The following is a 17522-nucleotide window of genomic DNA, read 5'->3' as shown; positions in this document are numbered from 1 at the left end:
CCCCAAACGGATGCGAAAATCACGTGCATTGTGTGGTGTATCGATTTCTAAGAAACAACTTCAAAATCCATTTTCCGCCCCACTCGAGACATTTTCACACGATCAACAATGGCCAGCAAGCGCGATTGCTAGCGCTTATGCGTGAGCTCATGCATCATCGAAATGATAAACGTTAATCCCCCGGATGTGGACAGTACAGTCATCACGGGCTGCCGTTATGGCACGCGTTGTTTTGCAAAGTTCCGGCATTAATCCCATCCTCGGAACTGGTCTCTCGCTACACTTTGATCAATTCGGGACGAATCGGTCTAGTAGCGTTACATCGTAAATGAATGGGCGAGGGAATTTCAATTACTTAGCTCCACTCCATTGAAGGAATTGATCCCTATGCCAGCAGCTGCTCGTCCATGTTGCGTACATCACTAATTCTCCTATTGCACAATTGAGCATCAATCGCAAGCCAACAGAATCCTTGACTTGCCGAATACCGGCACATCGTCACATTCTGTTATCGTTCTCTGTCGGAATAGCTCGCTAACATGCCGTTTTCCCTTCTCTTTGTGACAATCGCTGCCTGTCGCCCGGTGTGGGGTGTGCCAGCCATGTGGCAGGGATTTCAACGTTTGACATACAATTGTTTCTCGTGGTCTGTTCGTTAGACATATCGGCAGCACTTCAGCAACAGGGCTGGAATCACACCGACGCGGCCTGGGAAGGGCACATCATAAGCGCGGTTTGAGCATTGTTTTAGTGGCTCCATGAGCAACCGTTAGCAGATTGACGACCTTATCGGAATGGCTTTCGCACCGCTGGTACGTACTTCCTATGCTTCCAGGCTTCCTATGCACACTGCACAGTGGTGCTGAAGGTGGATTGGTGTGGCTGTGAGGATGATATGCAAGATATTAGCACGCTAGCTGAAAGGAATGTCATCTTCCTTAGCCTTTACTTTGACCTTTCTGGGTTCTTTAGTTGATCATACTCGAGTAAGTTAATTGGTAGGTCCTATGATGAATCAAATGCTGTACGTTAATCCTACTTCAAGTACAATCTAAAGGTGTAGCAGACATTTTCCCATGTTCCAACACGAGATGTAAATGTTTAATGTTGCAGACACATCTTCCGAGCAAGTTTTTATCGACAACATGTGATGAAAAGCTAGAAGTTTTCAATATTGTTTTGAACCCATAATTTCCATTCAATTTAGTTTTGCCATACAAAATTCCCACCGACCCGTATCAACTGTCTTTGTGAAAGCTTTCATTCATCGTTCTCCACGAAGAAATGCGCCCAAAGTTCGTAGTTGAAAAGGATATAGCCACAAATGACACAAAAATCACCGAACAATCGATCGATTCGGGCCCGACTAGGCAAAAGTTCGTAAAAAGTTGTAAAGACACCGAAAAAGGGGGCTTAAGATGGGATCGTACAAACCGACCCATGCAGGGGCAAAAAAGAGCAAACTCAACTTTAGACATCCTGTGGCTGATAGGAATGACGAGCAGGCTCCCATCGCAGCCTCGAATTGTACCGCAGCCAACCATGAAAGCGCATCCAGCCATCACATAAACTCGACCGCACAAGAACGAAGCTAATGATAATCCGCGTGCTGATTAATCTACGCGTCCACTGCGTAAGCTGCGTAAAATGAAGCGAACTGTAACTGTCTACGAACACAACTTCACAGCAAAGCACTCAGATGAATGCGCCTAGAGAAGCTTATCTGATTACAGGCGCCCAAACAGGACCAAGATGTGATTTCCTGAGCCATGGCTGGTGCTCCTGTTTAATCAAAAATGACCCAATATCTGATGCGACAGTTTGGAAGGGCAGAATGGCAAAGTTTTTGCTGGATGAGAAAAAAAGCAATATCCGGAATGTGGAAACAGATGATTGAAGCTTGCTTCCTTGTGATAGTAAACGAATTCGATGGGCTCTGTTAGAAAAATTTGAAATCTACTTTGAAATACGATGCTAGGAAGAAGATAAGGACAGCATTCTTTTTTTGTTCCTTCGGTCAGTCCCGAATTCACTCGAACAGACTAAGCTGTAAGCTATCCCATTGAACCTTCAATCGAGTAGCAATATTCGATTGCTTTTCTGCTAATTCCACACCTGATTTGTTATGCCACGACAATCTAATATCGAAACCACAGTTTGATACTTCCCGGGGGAGTCAATTTCACCGTCAGTGTCAAAGTGTCACCCGGTTTATCAAATGCTCGTGAAATCCAAAACCTCACTCCTTCGCCCCATGATTGGTCGTCAATGTAAACCGAACATTAACGTTATTTACACCGAGACGTGTCCTTCTGCGAAAACACCAATTTCAAATCAACCATCACGACATGCTGGCAGCGGTTGACCGTCAGCGGTGTGCAGCATCAAAGCGAAACCCTTGGTACCCGCCAATCGGAACGGAATGGTTGTGTTTCTGCGATCTTCGAAACACTGGCGAACGAAGGCGGTACCAGGGCCAAGACGCCCGCCCCTCAAAAAACCCTCTTCAAAGCTCAATGTTTCCGTTTTTGGCCAACCTACGTCAACCAGACGAATATGACGCCCCTGAGTCAGTGTACCACGCCGGGCGTTGCCTTTCTTTTGTTGGATTTGAATTTTCGCTGCACGGTCCTCTCGTTCGGTGCTCCACACAAGCAACGGGATACACTTCGGCTGGGAATGTTTCTATTTCCTTCGCAGTTCATTTCCACATTCCGCACGCACTCTTATTTTCCGGCTCGAGTGGTTCGGGATCGGGAGTGTGAAGGGAGTGTGAAGTCAAAATAAACACAAGTTGTTTGGCAGAAAATCCTGTTTTCCCTTCACCCCGACCTCGGCGACAGTGTTTCGTTTCTTTTTTTCTCTCTCTCTCTCTCTCTTTTGGAATGGGATGAAAGAAAATTGCGTCATTCAGAAACCAAACGAGAAAACCCCTTTTTTCGGGGTCGGATTACTCTCGAATCATCTGTGGCATCGGTTTTTGGGGAAGTTATTTTTGGTTCGAGCGAGGTGGAACCCGGGCACGAGCCCGAGGGGTCTCACTTCCTTCGCTGCTATTAGGTTTAATGCTCTGGAGACTCTTAAAAGCTCATCCGGGAGACGACTGGTGTTAGAGTACATTATCTCGAAGGAACGCTTGGTGGTTGTTACCAAAAACGATATAACAATCCATTTCCTTTCTATCTGTCAGAACGGTACGGTATGTCAGAAAAGCAAAGCAGAAGATTGCCAGTTTACGATTTAATCCTAGCGCAAATGAGTATCACAAGTGGTTAGAATACACAGTCCGTTTGCACAGTTTATTGCTCCATCCCTTGGAGTGTGTCCGCACATAGCCACTCCCTTTGGAACGATGCAAGAATCCATTACCTCATTCCGGATGCTACTAGTAAGCACACAAACAAACTCCATTTGCTGATGCTATTCACTTCCTAGTTGCACTTTGCTAAGCCGTACACTGTCGTTAAGACCCTTACATGAAAAACATCATCCGCTAGCCGTACAGAGCATCAGGATTAAAACTGCGATAAGCGGCACTGTGCCATTCAGCAACCGGTCAGCTTGGTTAGCCAACAAACAGTCGCTCCACCCTATCTTCGCCGATGCGATACGTGTTGTACATTTTAATTCAATTAAAGCACCCGACACTTACCGCTCACACCGACAGCCAACGCCGCATGGCCTTGACCCTTAGGATACCATGGATCCCAGCGCAAGACACTCGACAGAAGAAGGTTCCGGGTGACCGGCAAGGCAAAACGGTTTTGCATTATGCACTGGGCAATGGCTAATGGCCACCATCATTATGCTGGCCCCAGTGGACCCTTATTCTAACTCACCAAGCCAACCAACAGGCGAGAGGCCCGCAGGAGAAACAGATTAATTGTTATTTGCTGCTGCTGCTGCTGCTGCCGGTGTTCGTTTGGATAAGCGCGCGAGGCTAGATAGCCATAGCTATCGTATCCGGGATGCTCTGATGGTTCGCCAAGAATGGTTTCGTCTTCGTATCCCATCGAAGATGCTGGTCGAAAGGCATGCCAAGCTCATGTTCCGGACGGGTCTTGTCGCTTTGCGCAGAGCAAGACCATAGACACATACCAGCCTACGCCAGGGCCGATCCTATGCTTGCACCAATTTCACACTGTCCCGGAGCTTAATTTGCCAGAGTTTGCCTTCGTCCGTTGTTTCGGTTGTCGTTGGCCGTGCACCGAGGGACAGGAAAGGCGGGGGGCAGCATAAGCGAATGCCAGCGAATGGAGAAAGCCAATTCAAATCAGAAAGCTCACTAGAGCGCCCGGTGCGACATAGATTCACACTCGCCCCGCAGTGGCTCCAGAAGCTGGGCCTGAAGGAATGGATGCTACTGCTTGCGGTGTAGCTGCGAAACCATAACAGGATCGTAGAACATCGTAATTGGATGCCGAGTGATTGGATGCATTGGATCGGGAGTTACGGGAGGCAAAAATTATTCACAATCCTTCGTGCTTCGTAGTCTGATGGCCATTTCGATTTACATCATCGAACTGTGTGTGCTACTTTGAAGTTATCTAGTGTCTCAAGGCATGAGAATAGTGCCGCCAAGCATTGCAGGAGATTCCTGATACCATTCTCCTGGATCTGAAGAAGAATTCGTTGTTGAAAACAAAGAAACATGCAGCATCATTCCAGTGGGAATTTATCTTGGGGCGGTCACCAAGCGTCTTTAAAATACATTGTTCGCAGTGAGAGTGGTACTGGTGGTGAGTAAAGCACAAGGATGTGTTTAGGAAAACGGGTTCATCATGCATGAAACAACACATGTTTGATTGCTTAAACCCCAAACTGAAGCAATTTCTTTGCAGCTTCATTTCGAATGGACATCAACACACTAATCTTATGTTTTCTTATGCTCCCTTAGCCACATAAGTAAAACATTAGCTTACGAAATCTTCTTTAATGAGCTCACTCAGTGTCCTACTTTGCAATGTCTGCTCGTTGGAGTTGCTCCTATCAAACCACAGGCCATCGCTCAACACTCTGGTAAAAAAAATGCCAACCTCTAAATCTAAATAAGTAGGACACTATCTATCCGGGTCTCGTCCAACGAGACGAATCACCAACCGCACGCTGTCAGTGATATTAACCTAAAGGCTATTACTTTACGCCACCTTCACAGAGCACGTGCTACAACGGTCGAAGCGTCGCGACGCGTGCTCTCCGTCGAGCGAATGTCATCACTTCTCTAAGCTCCAGGGTGCGCGCTCTTCGCTGAAGCAACAGAGGGTCACCGAGCTGCCTTCTCCATTACAAACGCGTACACCGTCGTCATCTGCTTCGTCGTCATCGTCGTCGTCGTCGTTTCCGTTTCATTTGGCCTACACAAAGACGCGCCCCGCGCGCCCAAAAGATGCGAAAAGCAATCTTACATGACGTAATGTCCATCACCAAAAAACCGGCCGCCCACCGGCCGGTTCTCAGCTCAGCAGTTCTTAAAGCAGCTCAACGAACGCCCAAGAACTGAGGGAACTGAGGGGGGAACTGTATCACAGAATGGTATGAATCATCTCGCCGGAGGACGCTTATGGTTACGATCCAGGAGCGCACTTCCCATCGTCATCGCCGTCACCGTCACCGAGGTGGTCGAGGAAATGAATTATAAATATTTTATTTATTGTCCATGCAATTTCGTTTTCACTTTTCCGTTCCTGTTCGAAGCGATTTTCAAGACAATTGGCCACCAACGGTTGCCCTCGGATGCGCGCGCGCGCGCGTAAGAACATGAAAAAAACACATGAAAAACACACATACAATGCTTCAGTGATAATGCGCTTGACAAATCTTTAGCACAGTGAAGAGGCGCAAGAGCGAAACGAACAAACGAACATCATGATAAACGATCTGTTTCGCTTAGTACCGGCCGCGGTTCGTGGAGACATTCTGCGGAAGCCACGGCTGTTTCGACAGCGCGACAGCAGGCACGACGCCGGAAGCCGTCAAAATACAATATTTATTGCGGGTAATTTCATTTCACGGCTCAAGGTCCGCGGGGGAGGGAGCGGGATGCTGGTGACAGGAGATGTTTGAGCAGCTCCGAAACGGACCTTAACGAGACACGCTCGCGTTCCGGAGGCTCGATCTCGCTTTTGTTGCGCTTCTGTTTACCGCAAATGCAATGAATCCACATCAAATGATCCATAAATGGAATGGAGATTTATGCGAACTCTGGGGGGGGATTATGTTGACAAACACAGAAGACCAGATTCCCCTCGAGGACATCTAATGTGCAACTATCCTTTTTGGAAGCCTTGTTTCATTCAAATAAATGGCAATCAAACAATTGATCCACAGCTTCATCAAGCCATACGACGACGAAGAATCCAGTTCTAGATAACACACAAAACGGTGCGCCTTAACCTAATTACACCAACGGTACGCCACGACAGCCCCAGACCGGTGACCGACCGGTTTCGCGTAAACTTTTTCTACACCCCACGATTCCCTCCGCTGCAGGTGGATCTGGGGTTGCAAAGAATTGGCAAAAGAAAAACTTTTCTGTCTAGCACATAAATCAATTAGGATGGGCTTCCTCCCGCCCGCCCGTCGGTCCTTCACCAACTTCGGCGAGGGCACGGTGTACGTTTGGCGAACAATTTGATATCCAATCGATAATGCTTATCAGCGTCAGGATCGCTGCTGGAGATGAGGCGTCTATGGAGAGTGCGTGAAGCTACGCGCCCTGGCCAATCACATCCGCGTCGCCCGTGGATCGATAATTCGAGCGAAAGATGGCTAGGTGAGGCCATCCGGCCCCCGTTTTTGGTCTCTATCAGAGGGCCGATGAAATGCCTCCGGGGGCCGAACCTTCCGCTCAATGGTTCCGCGGAATTGAATTTGAAACAATTCGTTACAAATCGGCTCTGGGCAATACAATAAAGTTAAATCGCTTTTATGCTGAAACGCCTCTTAGCCGCATTTTGGAATCCAATACGATAACAGCTTAGCTTCCGTTGGGGCTACAATGCTCCACCAGTGAAGATGTATGGCCACGGTAGCCAATTTTAACGGTTAAGGAACATTCAAACTGACTGTAATTTGTCATTTTACGCCAACAGGAGTTGGAAGTAAAGACATCGTCAAGACACGAACATTTCAAGTTCGCGAATAGAAAAAAAAGTGTCTTTGCTCGTCAGAAATCTGTAACAGTGACCTGATGAAGATTGTAACATCAATTTTAATCAACTTTCAATAGAATACATCCCTTCTAGACAAATTATAGTTTTGCAAAATTTTAAAAAAGCAATAAATGTGATTTAATTTTTTATTAGAGATTATTGAATACTGAAGCTGAAGTCTTTTGACAGCTCTTTACAGCTAAAACCGGCTAACTTTGATCGCAAAGAAAGACTCTTTCATCTTAACCGTGCCCGATAACGAGAGCAACTTTATTTCAACCACAATAGCACCTTTTTAACAGTTCTTAACGTAAAACTGCTATCGTGGCCATGCACCTTTACGACGCAACTGATTCCGATGCTTCATAAATCTTTCCGCAACATACATCCTCTAACACGGTGCCTGACATTACTCTGAAAGCCTTCGCCAAGCCTATAGACATCCATTCGCCCGTACACACCATTCAGTTATCCTTCACATTTATCTATATCACGCGGTGCGCCTCCACCACGCACGCACGCACCACCAACCCATCCTCCCGAGAGAGAGAGGCGCCCCGGAGACGCAACATGATGTGCCATCGCTGTTTGGTGCTGCTGTCGCGCACATAAGACCCATCTGCAAACGTCGCATCGTCGTCTCAAGTGCGCTCGAACGAAGCTTGGCTTTAATTCGAGGCTTCCTCCCACTCCCACTTCACCGTGTGTCTCGAACCGCATGGTCTTGACGCGTTGTTGGCGTTTGTTTAGGCGGAAGCTTCGAGTGTCGAGCGCGACGAGTCCCCCCGTTCCCATTGACGATGGACCCCGACGTGGCCAATCGCCATTTTCGCCCTGCACTACTCCAAATATGGGCTTGAGCGATTTGGATCAAAGCTCGCGCGGTCGCTCGCACTCGCGCACACACCGGAGAAGATGGTCGAGGCCCCGTATTTTGATTTGTGGGATTTGTGGACCGCACCGAATCACTGGCGCGGGGGGGGGGGGGGGGGAGGCGGACCTTGAACCGCGATGACGCGAACCCAGGGCTGCCGGGATGGAATCCTCCACAATCGCTCGACTCGACACGACTTCAGGTTGATTCGGCGAAGGCCACAACAGACCAGACCAAACCGAAACCATTTGCTAACAAGCCCGCCCGGCCATACACCATTTGAGGACGAGTTTGTTGTGCCGAAAAGTGACGGGATGACGGGATGGGACGCCACCAAATGGTGGCCACCAATTTGTGTGTCCTCTCAAACGTCGTCCTCTTCTGCAATTAGCGAGCGATGGCCGCGCTCGGTGGTTTCTCAGGAGATCCATTCGTTCGTTCGTTCGTTCGTTCGTTCGTTCGCCGTTTATGGTCCATTGTGGTTCTAATTTGATTGTGGCTGACAGGGCGCTGATATCATAAACAGTGGCCAAAGTCGCGGAGGTCAGAGGTGAGACCAGTGCAGGTAGCGTTCGGTGTGCTGGACCATTCTTCTGGCGACGGCTGGCGTCCACCTCTTTTTTCCGCTTTCCCGAATGCGCGTCTGCGGTCCTCCAGGCCTTCAGGCCTCCAGCGGGTAGCGCACCGTGGTGGTAGTGATTGTTGAGAGGCTGTTCATGGAACCATGTCGTCACGCCTTCAAAGGTCACACCACCGGCCACTCCACGAAGACTATGCGCAGAGGCACAGAGACGATCGCACCACGTGGTGATGGGAAACAATGCGTGAATCGTGCGTAGATCCACACCCACAGAGAGCGAGAGAGAGAGAGAGAGCGAGAGAGAGCAGACACAGTGTGAACAGGGTACCGGAAAACGGCCGGTACCGGTTTCGGGGTGCTGGCTTGGTGAGCTCGCTAATTACCAACACCCCCCGGGTACCGGGGCGCCCCTCAGGCCATGAGTGCCATGAGTCAATAATTTAAATAATTTTCAATACCAACCCGAGGAGGTGCTGGTGGTGGGTCGTTTGTAAACCATTTAGCTGGCAGCATTGCCAGCGCGCGAGAAGGGAAGGGGATGCTGTGGACGTTAAAGGGCACTGGCATGCATGGTTCACAGGCGATACAACCGTTGAACTGCTCGCTGGCAGCCGCTGTCGACAGAACCGCACCGCACAATCAGCTGTTGGTTCACACGCAGTGCGGAGACGCGGATCGCTAGCCAGCTGATCGGTTTCACAGCTCCACGTGCTGTCTGTATCGATGGCACTGGGTAAGTGGTGGTATGCCACTGCCGGTACCGGTTACTGATGGCGACAATGACGCCCGTGTGGCCGCCGCAAGGCTTTCTCTGTCTTTTGGGCGTTGCGTGTCGAGGGAGCATTCTCGTTGATACAAGACACGGTTTGTTATTGTGGTACGGTGCTTCAAAACACACCAATGCAATATGCTACAACTGCTATTGTTTGTAGTTGATTACTGCAATTGGCTTCAAGTTCGATCATGAAATCGAATAACAGTCTCTGTTCGATTTGAGTTAGAAGCCTCTCCTTGGTATAAATTTCGGCTTTAAAATGTCTGTGGTCTGCTTCGGGATGTTGTGACACTTCAGCTCTAGTTCTCCGGAGACTCGGAGGCGCGGATTAGTGGATAAACCAATACGCCAATAATCACTGGACCTGTGGCAAAGGTCAAAGGCATGGAAAGGCTATCTCGCGCCCCGGAAAGAGCTCATTTATTACTCTACAAACACACATTCCAAGGCACACATACACCGGGATTATAGTGTTGGCCTTTAAATTTCAAAATGTCTTCTGAGCAGATGAATTTTTTTCAAATTTGTTTGGTAAAGTTATTGGTTCGCTTTAATTTAGATTGAATAGTTATTTATAATAAAGGTTTCCATTTTAAATCCGGAAAGTAGTGAAAAGATTTATGAAGAGTTACATAAATTATATCAAGACAAACACGTTCGTGGGGTATTTTTGGTTTTCATCCAATTAATGATAGAATTCGTAAGAATATTTTTAGAAAAAATACTCACAATAATGATACTTATTTTCATCTTCATTTCTACTTTCACTATCGTTGTGGTATTTTTTTTAAATTGTTATTTACAATCGTTGTTGTTTTATTTATCACAACATTGTAAAAATAAGTTTATTTACCAGATGTATAACCTTAAAACTGCTGTTTGCTTGTAGATGGGCTTACAGACCAAATTAAGGTTTCATCGACATCCCATACTGTTTTTTGTGTTTATTTAACACCTGTTTACATAAATCAGTGCACTTCATAATTTATACTACACATCAACATCTATTTTTTCTGGAGTAACTATATCTAGTTTTGTGCCTGAAAAAGAGCTTTCGGGTGGAGTGCCATTTTTGTCGTTTAATTTGGAAAAATCAGCGATCAAATCACACAAAATGCTTGTAGAGGACTTTGGTGACAATGTTGTATTGGAAACCGTTAATAGAACCCAGCCAACCATCATTTTCTACCGCAAGACCAAATCACTCTGAACGCAAGACAATGCTGTGCGTTTGGTTGAAATAGATGGGTGTCGTCTATTATGAGCTGTTGTAGCCTTCTGAAACTGTTAGGGCACCAGTCAATAATCAAAATATAACGTGCTTTGCATGAAACAAGACCGATTTATGATCAAAGACATGAGAGGTTTATATTCCTGCTCGACAACGCCCCATCGCACTCATCAAAAATGGTCCATAATTATTTGAATTCAATAAATTGAGCAGTTCTACCTCCCCCCGCTAATTAACTGGACCTGGACCATTCCAAATATCATCACTTTTCGACAATCGGTCACGCGCTGGCCGAGCAGCACTTCGATTTGTATGAAATTGTCGGAAAATGGCATGACAGGTGGTTTGTATCGTTAAATGAACAATTCTTTTGGCATGGGAGACACAAATTGCGCAAAAGATAGGAAAAATGTATAGCTAGCGAGGAAAAATACTTGGATTAATTTATTTTTTGGTTTTCAATTTTTTTAAATGTGTTTTTATCGACAAAAAAACAGCAGTTTTAAGGTTATACACCTGGTATATGTTGCAACAAATCAACTTGATAACTTTCACTCGTTACTTCTATTCTTCTCTTTAATTTCATATAATTTTCATGCTCCCGTTCTCTGATAAAACCAGCATAATAATTAAATCAAATGAAAACTACGCAACCGTTGCTCTGCTTAATCTGGCCTTGCTTTACATAAAAGAACGTGATAAAAATCGGGTAACAAAATCTGCAATCGGGCCGCGCAACGCGCAATTGACCCCGAGACGAACGATCGCCGCACTTCTCCTTCAAACCAAATGTTGCAGAATAACCGCCACGGATCCCCGGCGCAATCCCTTTCACTGTCTCTCTAATCTAATAAATAAACAAATGAAGATCTAAAGCACGCTTCACGCCGTGGCCATGGCGCGGCTTTTCCGTTCCAAACGATTGTGCGCCACCGAAGGAACCACCATGAGACAATCAACCTCCCGGTCGCCCGGTCCAAGCAGCAGCTGAGTAGTTCTCGAATTTATGGATTCGCGTTCTGTCACAAAAGGCGATTTCCCACGCGATCACCCCTCAGGGCGGGGGGGGGGGACCAACCGCAACAATCAGACCGCCGACCACACATCACAACCACAACGCACCGAACCGCAGCAGAACAGATGCACAATCATCGATCACGATGACGATCATCATACTGATCGCCAAGGAAGGCGTTAGTGGGCTGCGTGCACTAACAACACAAGGGTTTTGTGCAGTGCAGTGCAGTGACTAGAGCGCACCGATCGCGCTCGTACCCTTCTCTAAGTCAACCGAGTTATGTCGACGACGCCGACGACGATCGCTGCGATGCGCTAAAACCCATCGAAGCCAATCCCCGAACCGGTCGCGTCTTGTGCCGTGCGTCTGCGTTGTCATCGCGCGAAGTGTATTTGTTCGATTGCATAATTGATTGTTTCTCGGCGGTGGCGGCGGCGGTGGCTACAGCTCGGCCTCTTGGCGCTACACGATCGCGTCCCCCCCCCGCGCCGAAACTCCCTGGCCTCACTCTATGGCACACCAACGACGCCAACATCAGGCCGGGGCGCGATATCAGCGCGAAGAGGAAGAAGCGTGAAGACGCAAAGTCAGAGTCACCAAAAATTCAAAGTCAAGCGGCGGGGATGGTGTTTGGGTTTCGGGTCCGCGCTGCACGAATTTGAATCCGACCTCGGCCGCGGACCGCGAGACGCCGTTTGGCCACTAGCGGAGTGTCTTCTTCAACGGGCTAGACACACAAACACAGCCACGCAGCCACATTGAGAGACCGGAATGTCTCATATCCCCGTAAGCCACGCATGAAATTGGTAGCCGGGGATGTTTGGTGCGATTGCGGTGCGTCTGTCGAAAGACCCGGACCGGACCGGACCGGATCGGACCCGCAGCAGCGCCAGCATCACGCTGGAATCATCTCGTGGTCAACGCGCGGTGAAAATGTCGCACCAACGCCATGCGCGCGCGCCCGCTCGCTCGCTCGCTCGCTAACAATGGCGTAACATCGTATCGGATGCTTATCGAGCAACATCACCACCGCATCGTGGCGTGAACGCAACTTCCGAACTCTAGCACGCTTCCATCTCCCGCGAAGATCGCGATCGTTGGTGTTAAGATATTTTCATCAAAAAAAAAATAGATTTCAACGATCCCCTAGGCGACGAACCTCGACCAAGCGATTCCAGCCGTATCCGTTGTTGACCTTTTTCGGTCCCCCTGCTCTGATCCTCATCGCCACATCTACCACGTCACGGTACTCGATTAGCACCTGTTAGCCGGTAGCAATTACGGGAGAAGGGAAAAGGCGAGGTCGAAAGGTACAAATCACGCAGGGGAGGATCACTTACCAGTACCGCCGCTAGCCAAGGCCCATGACAACTGCTGCTGCTGCTGCTGCTGCGTCGCGTCGAACCATCATCATCACCGAACAGATAGCGTGCCATATTGACAGCGATCAATCAGCGCGTATTGACCGTCGTTCGTTCGGTCGTCTGTCAGTAAACTGTCGGCCAACAATCAACACCAATCACAACACCGTGGCGTCGCGGTAGGTCCGTTAAGTTAAGCAAAAAAAAGCGAGCCGGACTGAACAGCAAAACACTGTAACAGGAGACGAATGCACGGGCACGCGCCTTTTGATATCACCGTACCGGACGCAAAGTAAAGTCACTTCCACGAACTGCACGCAGTTTTCTCACACTCGCACCGCCCGCTGATAAATCCGAATCCGGACGACGAATCTCGGTCTCGCGTGCTTCGAGATGTGCGAGACTCACGGAAGGTTCACCCGGTGCTCCAGGGTAGTAGCAGCTAGAACGAGAGCTTCCAGACAGACGAACGCACTAAGGTCCGGGTTCGGTTCCATTCATCATTGACAAGCAGTAGGCGTTGCGCTACACCTTAGCTTCGCGGTGCGGCCAGAACCGTAAAATCAAAAGTTGGTTGCTGTTGCTGCTGCTGACCACCAAGAACGGACTGTATCGTCCCCGGCCCCGGTACCGGTCCTTTTATATCCTGCAGGAATGCACTGGACGGACTGGTCACGCTTGAGGGGGGGGGGCGTAACTCACGGGACCCTCGAGAACTCGATTCGGCTACCGGCCGGTGCGCTGATCCCGAGGGAACGAGGAAAACTCCCGACCGACTGACCGAACGATCGTCGCCGAACACGATTGTCGTTCCTTGTGCGTGCGGAGAGGAGGATCTGGGAAAAACCACGGGCACCACCACGAGTGACGCCGCCGGGAGTGATCCGCACGAACCAACCGTTACACCGTTACTGTGGTGCAGATTGGCAACCTTTTCGTTTTAACCGCTGGTATACCGCCGCCGGAGGCCACGGGAACAAGGAGTGTGGGACCGAGCGAACGAACGCGCTGCATCCCACCTTTACGCGATCGCGTAACGCTCTGTGGCGAACGAACGAACGAACAAACGATCGCGAATCGCTCACCCATGCTCGATCGGGCAGCGAAGCGTTTCTTGGCCAAGCGTTTCGGAGCTTCACGGGACCGTGCGTAGTAGTTAACTGTTGCTTCTCTTCGCTACCGGACGAAAAGTTACCCGCTTCGTTTACTTACGCTCGCCTCGATCGCGCGCTCGCCCGGATGAGTCGACAGTATTTGACAGTCCGAACGCCATTTATTGACGGAATGATGGTCTTTAGCGATCGATTAGCGATCGTCTCGCCGATGGCACCTAATCCGTGTGCGTTTTCAGGCAGAAGAGCACCACGGGCGCCAGACAGACGCACACACGCACGAGCAGACGGTCTTTTGGGGAGCATTTTGGAGCACCGTTTGATATGTGGGAGGCTGTGAAGGCTTGCGGCGAACCGGAAAGGTCATCGGACAGATCGAACATCCCGGGAACCTGGGAGGTGTGGCGATGCGTGTGAGGCGAGGAACGCGTTGTCTGCGTCGCGTGTTTTTTGGCGCTGTTGGCGTTTGTGCGTTTGATGGGCCGGCTTGTAGGGGAGGAGAGTTTCATAATCGGAGCTGATTTGCTTTTCGTCAAGATTTCGTGAGATCACTGCTTATGCTTGACCGTTTTGCCGGATGCGTACCGGTGGCTCGAATCGCATTTGCGTTGGGAATTAAGCTTAAGTATTATAAAAAAAACTTTAAATTGTTTTGTTATCTTTGTATATAGCGTCGTCTTTTTGTTTAACGATCAAGGTTACTGCTTTATTTTTAAGAGTAAAACCTGTTTGAATAAAAATGGATTGCCACATGTTGCAATGGATGAATTGCAAACCATTAAACTTGAGATTCGGCCCAAGCCAACGATTTTTAGTTGTGTAATTTATTCAAAAAAAAAATAATAGAAAAAAAACAGGGCTAACAGTAGTTTAAATGTTGTTTGCTTAAGCCTCACAATAGCATAAATTGAATAATAAAATTCAAAAAGTTAAAAAAAAATGTTGCTGAATGCCAAAAATATGCATTAAAAGAATAAATATTAAACTCGAGTGTTAGATTTTGAGCAACGAATGCGAAAACACCGAAATAAAATACCAACGTTAAGTATGAAGGGAAGAAGAATTGAAATCTTTATTGAATAGTTAGACAGAATCGTGATCAAGCGACCTTCAACCTTTCAGACCTTCATCGAATGCAGATCGACGATCGAGGATGCAGTTCCCTGCAGCTTCAAAGGGTTATCTACTGGATTTATCTCATAGCTAATGTCCAATGTATAGTTTATTAAAACCAATTGAAATTCATTAACTGAAAATATTGTACATTATTCCATTTCGAATGCAACACTCTCGCCATCACGAGCTTCTATCGACATGAACATTATTGGAATTCAAAGAAGAGTTGTCGAAATTGCATTATTTCTCACTCTTACATACCACAGTAACAGTTTCTCATTGAAAGGTTCCTCTTCAGAAACCAATATCCCTATAACAGAAAAAAAAACTAATAGCCTCATTGATTGACCAGCGATACGGGAACACTTTCTGCACCTTGGTGTCCTGATGCACATGAAACACAAGAAACAATGTTCTGACCATACCCGTACACCCCAAACGAGCCCCGCAGATGATGCAAATGCGTCACCGATCCCGATAGTGTAGACCTATCGCAGCGAAAAAAAAAACCCACAACAAACTGGACACTAATATGTACTTGGATCCGTTAGCCTGAGGGCGCAGCAGCGCATCGCCCAGCGAATGCAGCGTTGGCGTTCTACCGTAGCCCCTCCATTAGAGACCCACGGAACGCGGACGGAACTGTTAATCCAAGATGTCTCCGCTGCTATGCAATCGAGTCACTATTAATATCGCCACGCAAGTGAGCGCAGCACGAGCAGCTCCGTTGTTACTTTATCACTTTTAACTTCTAGGCGGTACGTTCGGTGACTACATTATGGACACCTCAGAGCCGCAGCTCAGCAACTCTTCCTTGCGACGGCTTAAAAAGGGGGGCGGGTGTAATTATTCCTCTAAATTACCCCATTTAAAATCACATCTTCTTTCGGACCGGCCCGGGCATGGTCGACCGTCGTCGTCGTCGTCGTCGTCGTCGTCGTCATCGTCGTCGGTGAGACAGGTGAGCTGCAGAGCAGTAGCACCATGGCTGCGCCCCACCGGTGAAGGGCCAGAATGCACCTTCGATGATAGTATGAACAACAAACTAAAGAGCAGACCAGAGCGTATCTAGCGAGAGAAACACATTAATTAAGTAATGTCCATTGCGATGGCGTGCGCCCGGGGACCGCGATGCTTCGCTGGCACCACAGAAACAAACACGGACGCACGGCACGGAATGGAATCCGTCTCCCCGGGAAGGAACCTGCTACACTTTGCGATGAGTTGATGATCCCGATGGCCGACCATCCTTCGTATCAATTTATTTATTTTCAATTTTCCTTCGTTTCGCGCGAATGCCTACCGGGAATTCAACACCAGCACACGCCCGGTGCTGGTGGTAGCGATGGTTAAAAAACCATAAATCAAGTCACTTATGCCGACACCGTCTAGCCAGCCTGCCAACCAGCTAGCCTGACCGATGCTATCCGGTGCGCCGATTTATCCGCTCAATTAAAATAGACGCTGGATGCCTCCTCTGGCTAATCAGCATCAGCATCCAGGGGTACGGGAGGACAAAAACTGGACTTCCCACTTGAGCGGTCGGATGCAAGGACAGCGCTGAAGATTATTTACCCGAGATAAGCCGCCAAACTGATTGACAGCGCAGCAGCTCTGGGCAGCGATGGCCACAAACGATGACGATCACCAACCGGCCAACCAACTGATCAGAATGTCATTTGCCATCGCGCAATGAGAGCGTTCTGCGACAGCGATCGCTTCTTCCTCAGTAGCGACAGAAGACCTTCGAAAACGTTCGTCACTGAGGGTGAATTCGACAAAACCCCCATCGACCAGACCCAGTAACATCCGGTATGATTGATGTTCTCACTCAGCCACAATGGCGAGCCTGGGACGCGTGGGTACCATTTACTTTTGCAGATCATCTGACGTGAGCTTGACTCGGCGGACTCTCTGCCCAGATGAAGATCGGTTCCCGATCATCGCGAACAGGGGATCGTCACAGAGCTGATCTTCTGCCAGTGGGTTGCTGGGTCTTCAAAGGTGTAACTTTAAGTGGTAGCGACCCGGGGAAAGGGGGGAGTAAAATGTCCAGCTTATATCACTTTTATTGAAGAGCAATGCCGATGCCATTAGACCGGGTGTCAGAATGCGATTTTAAAGCGCAGACAATTGACATAAATAGCATAATTGGCACCCGGATTCGCAGTCGCACCCATTTCATCATCAGATAACAGCTCTAGCTCTTTATTTCTATTTCGCACAAATGATCGTGAGAAGCAATCGAGCACAGAGCGGCAGCAGCAGCAGCATGATCCCGCAACACTTTATGGTGTTACTGTC

General features: G+C 48.4%; 1 protein-coding gene across 1 annotated transcript in view; it reads right to left on the bottom strand.

Annotated features, from left to right (window-relative positions):
* The window catches only part of LOC126577839 (filaggrin-2-like), an 18846-nt gene extending 5048 nt beyond the window's left edge, over nucleotides 1-13798 (bottom strand). Inside the window, exon 1 of the mRNA XM_050239798.1 lies at nucleotides 12970-13798. Within this exon, the coding sequence (XP_050095755.1) occupies nucleotides 12970-13065 (96 nt within the window). The 5' untranslated portion in view covers nucleotides 13066-13798. The remainder of the gene's footprint in view (nucleotides 1-12969) is intronic.
* Nucleotides 13799-17522: the final 3724 nt, after the last annotated feature.

The sequence above is a fragment of the Anopheles aquasalis genome, chromosome 3 (assembly GCF_943734665.1).
Source record: "Anopheles aquasalis chromosome 3, idAnoAquaMG_Q_19, whole genome shotgun sequence".
Taxonomy (NCBI): domain Eukaryota; kingdom Metazoa; phylum Arthropoda; class Insecta; order Diptera; family Culicidae; genus Anopheles; species Anopheles aquasalis.
Note: the sequence above shows the minus strand (reverse complement) of the source record. Positions and strands in the feature narration are given on the sequence as shown.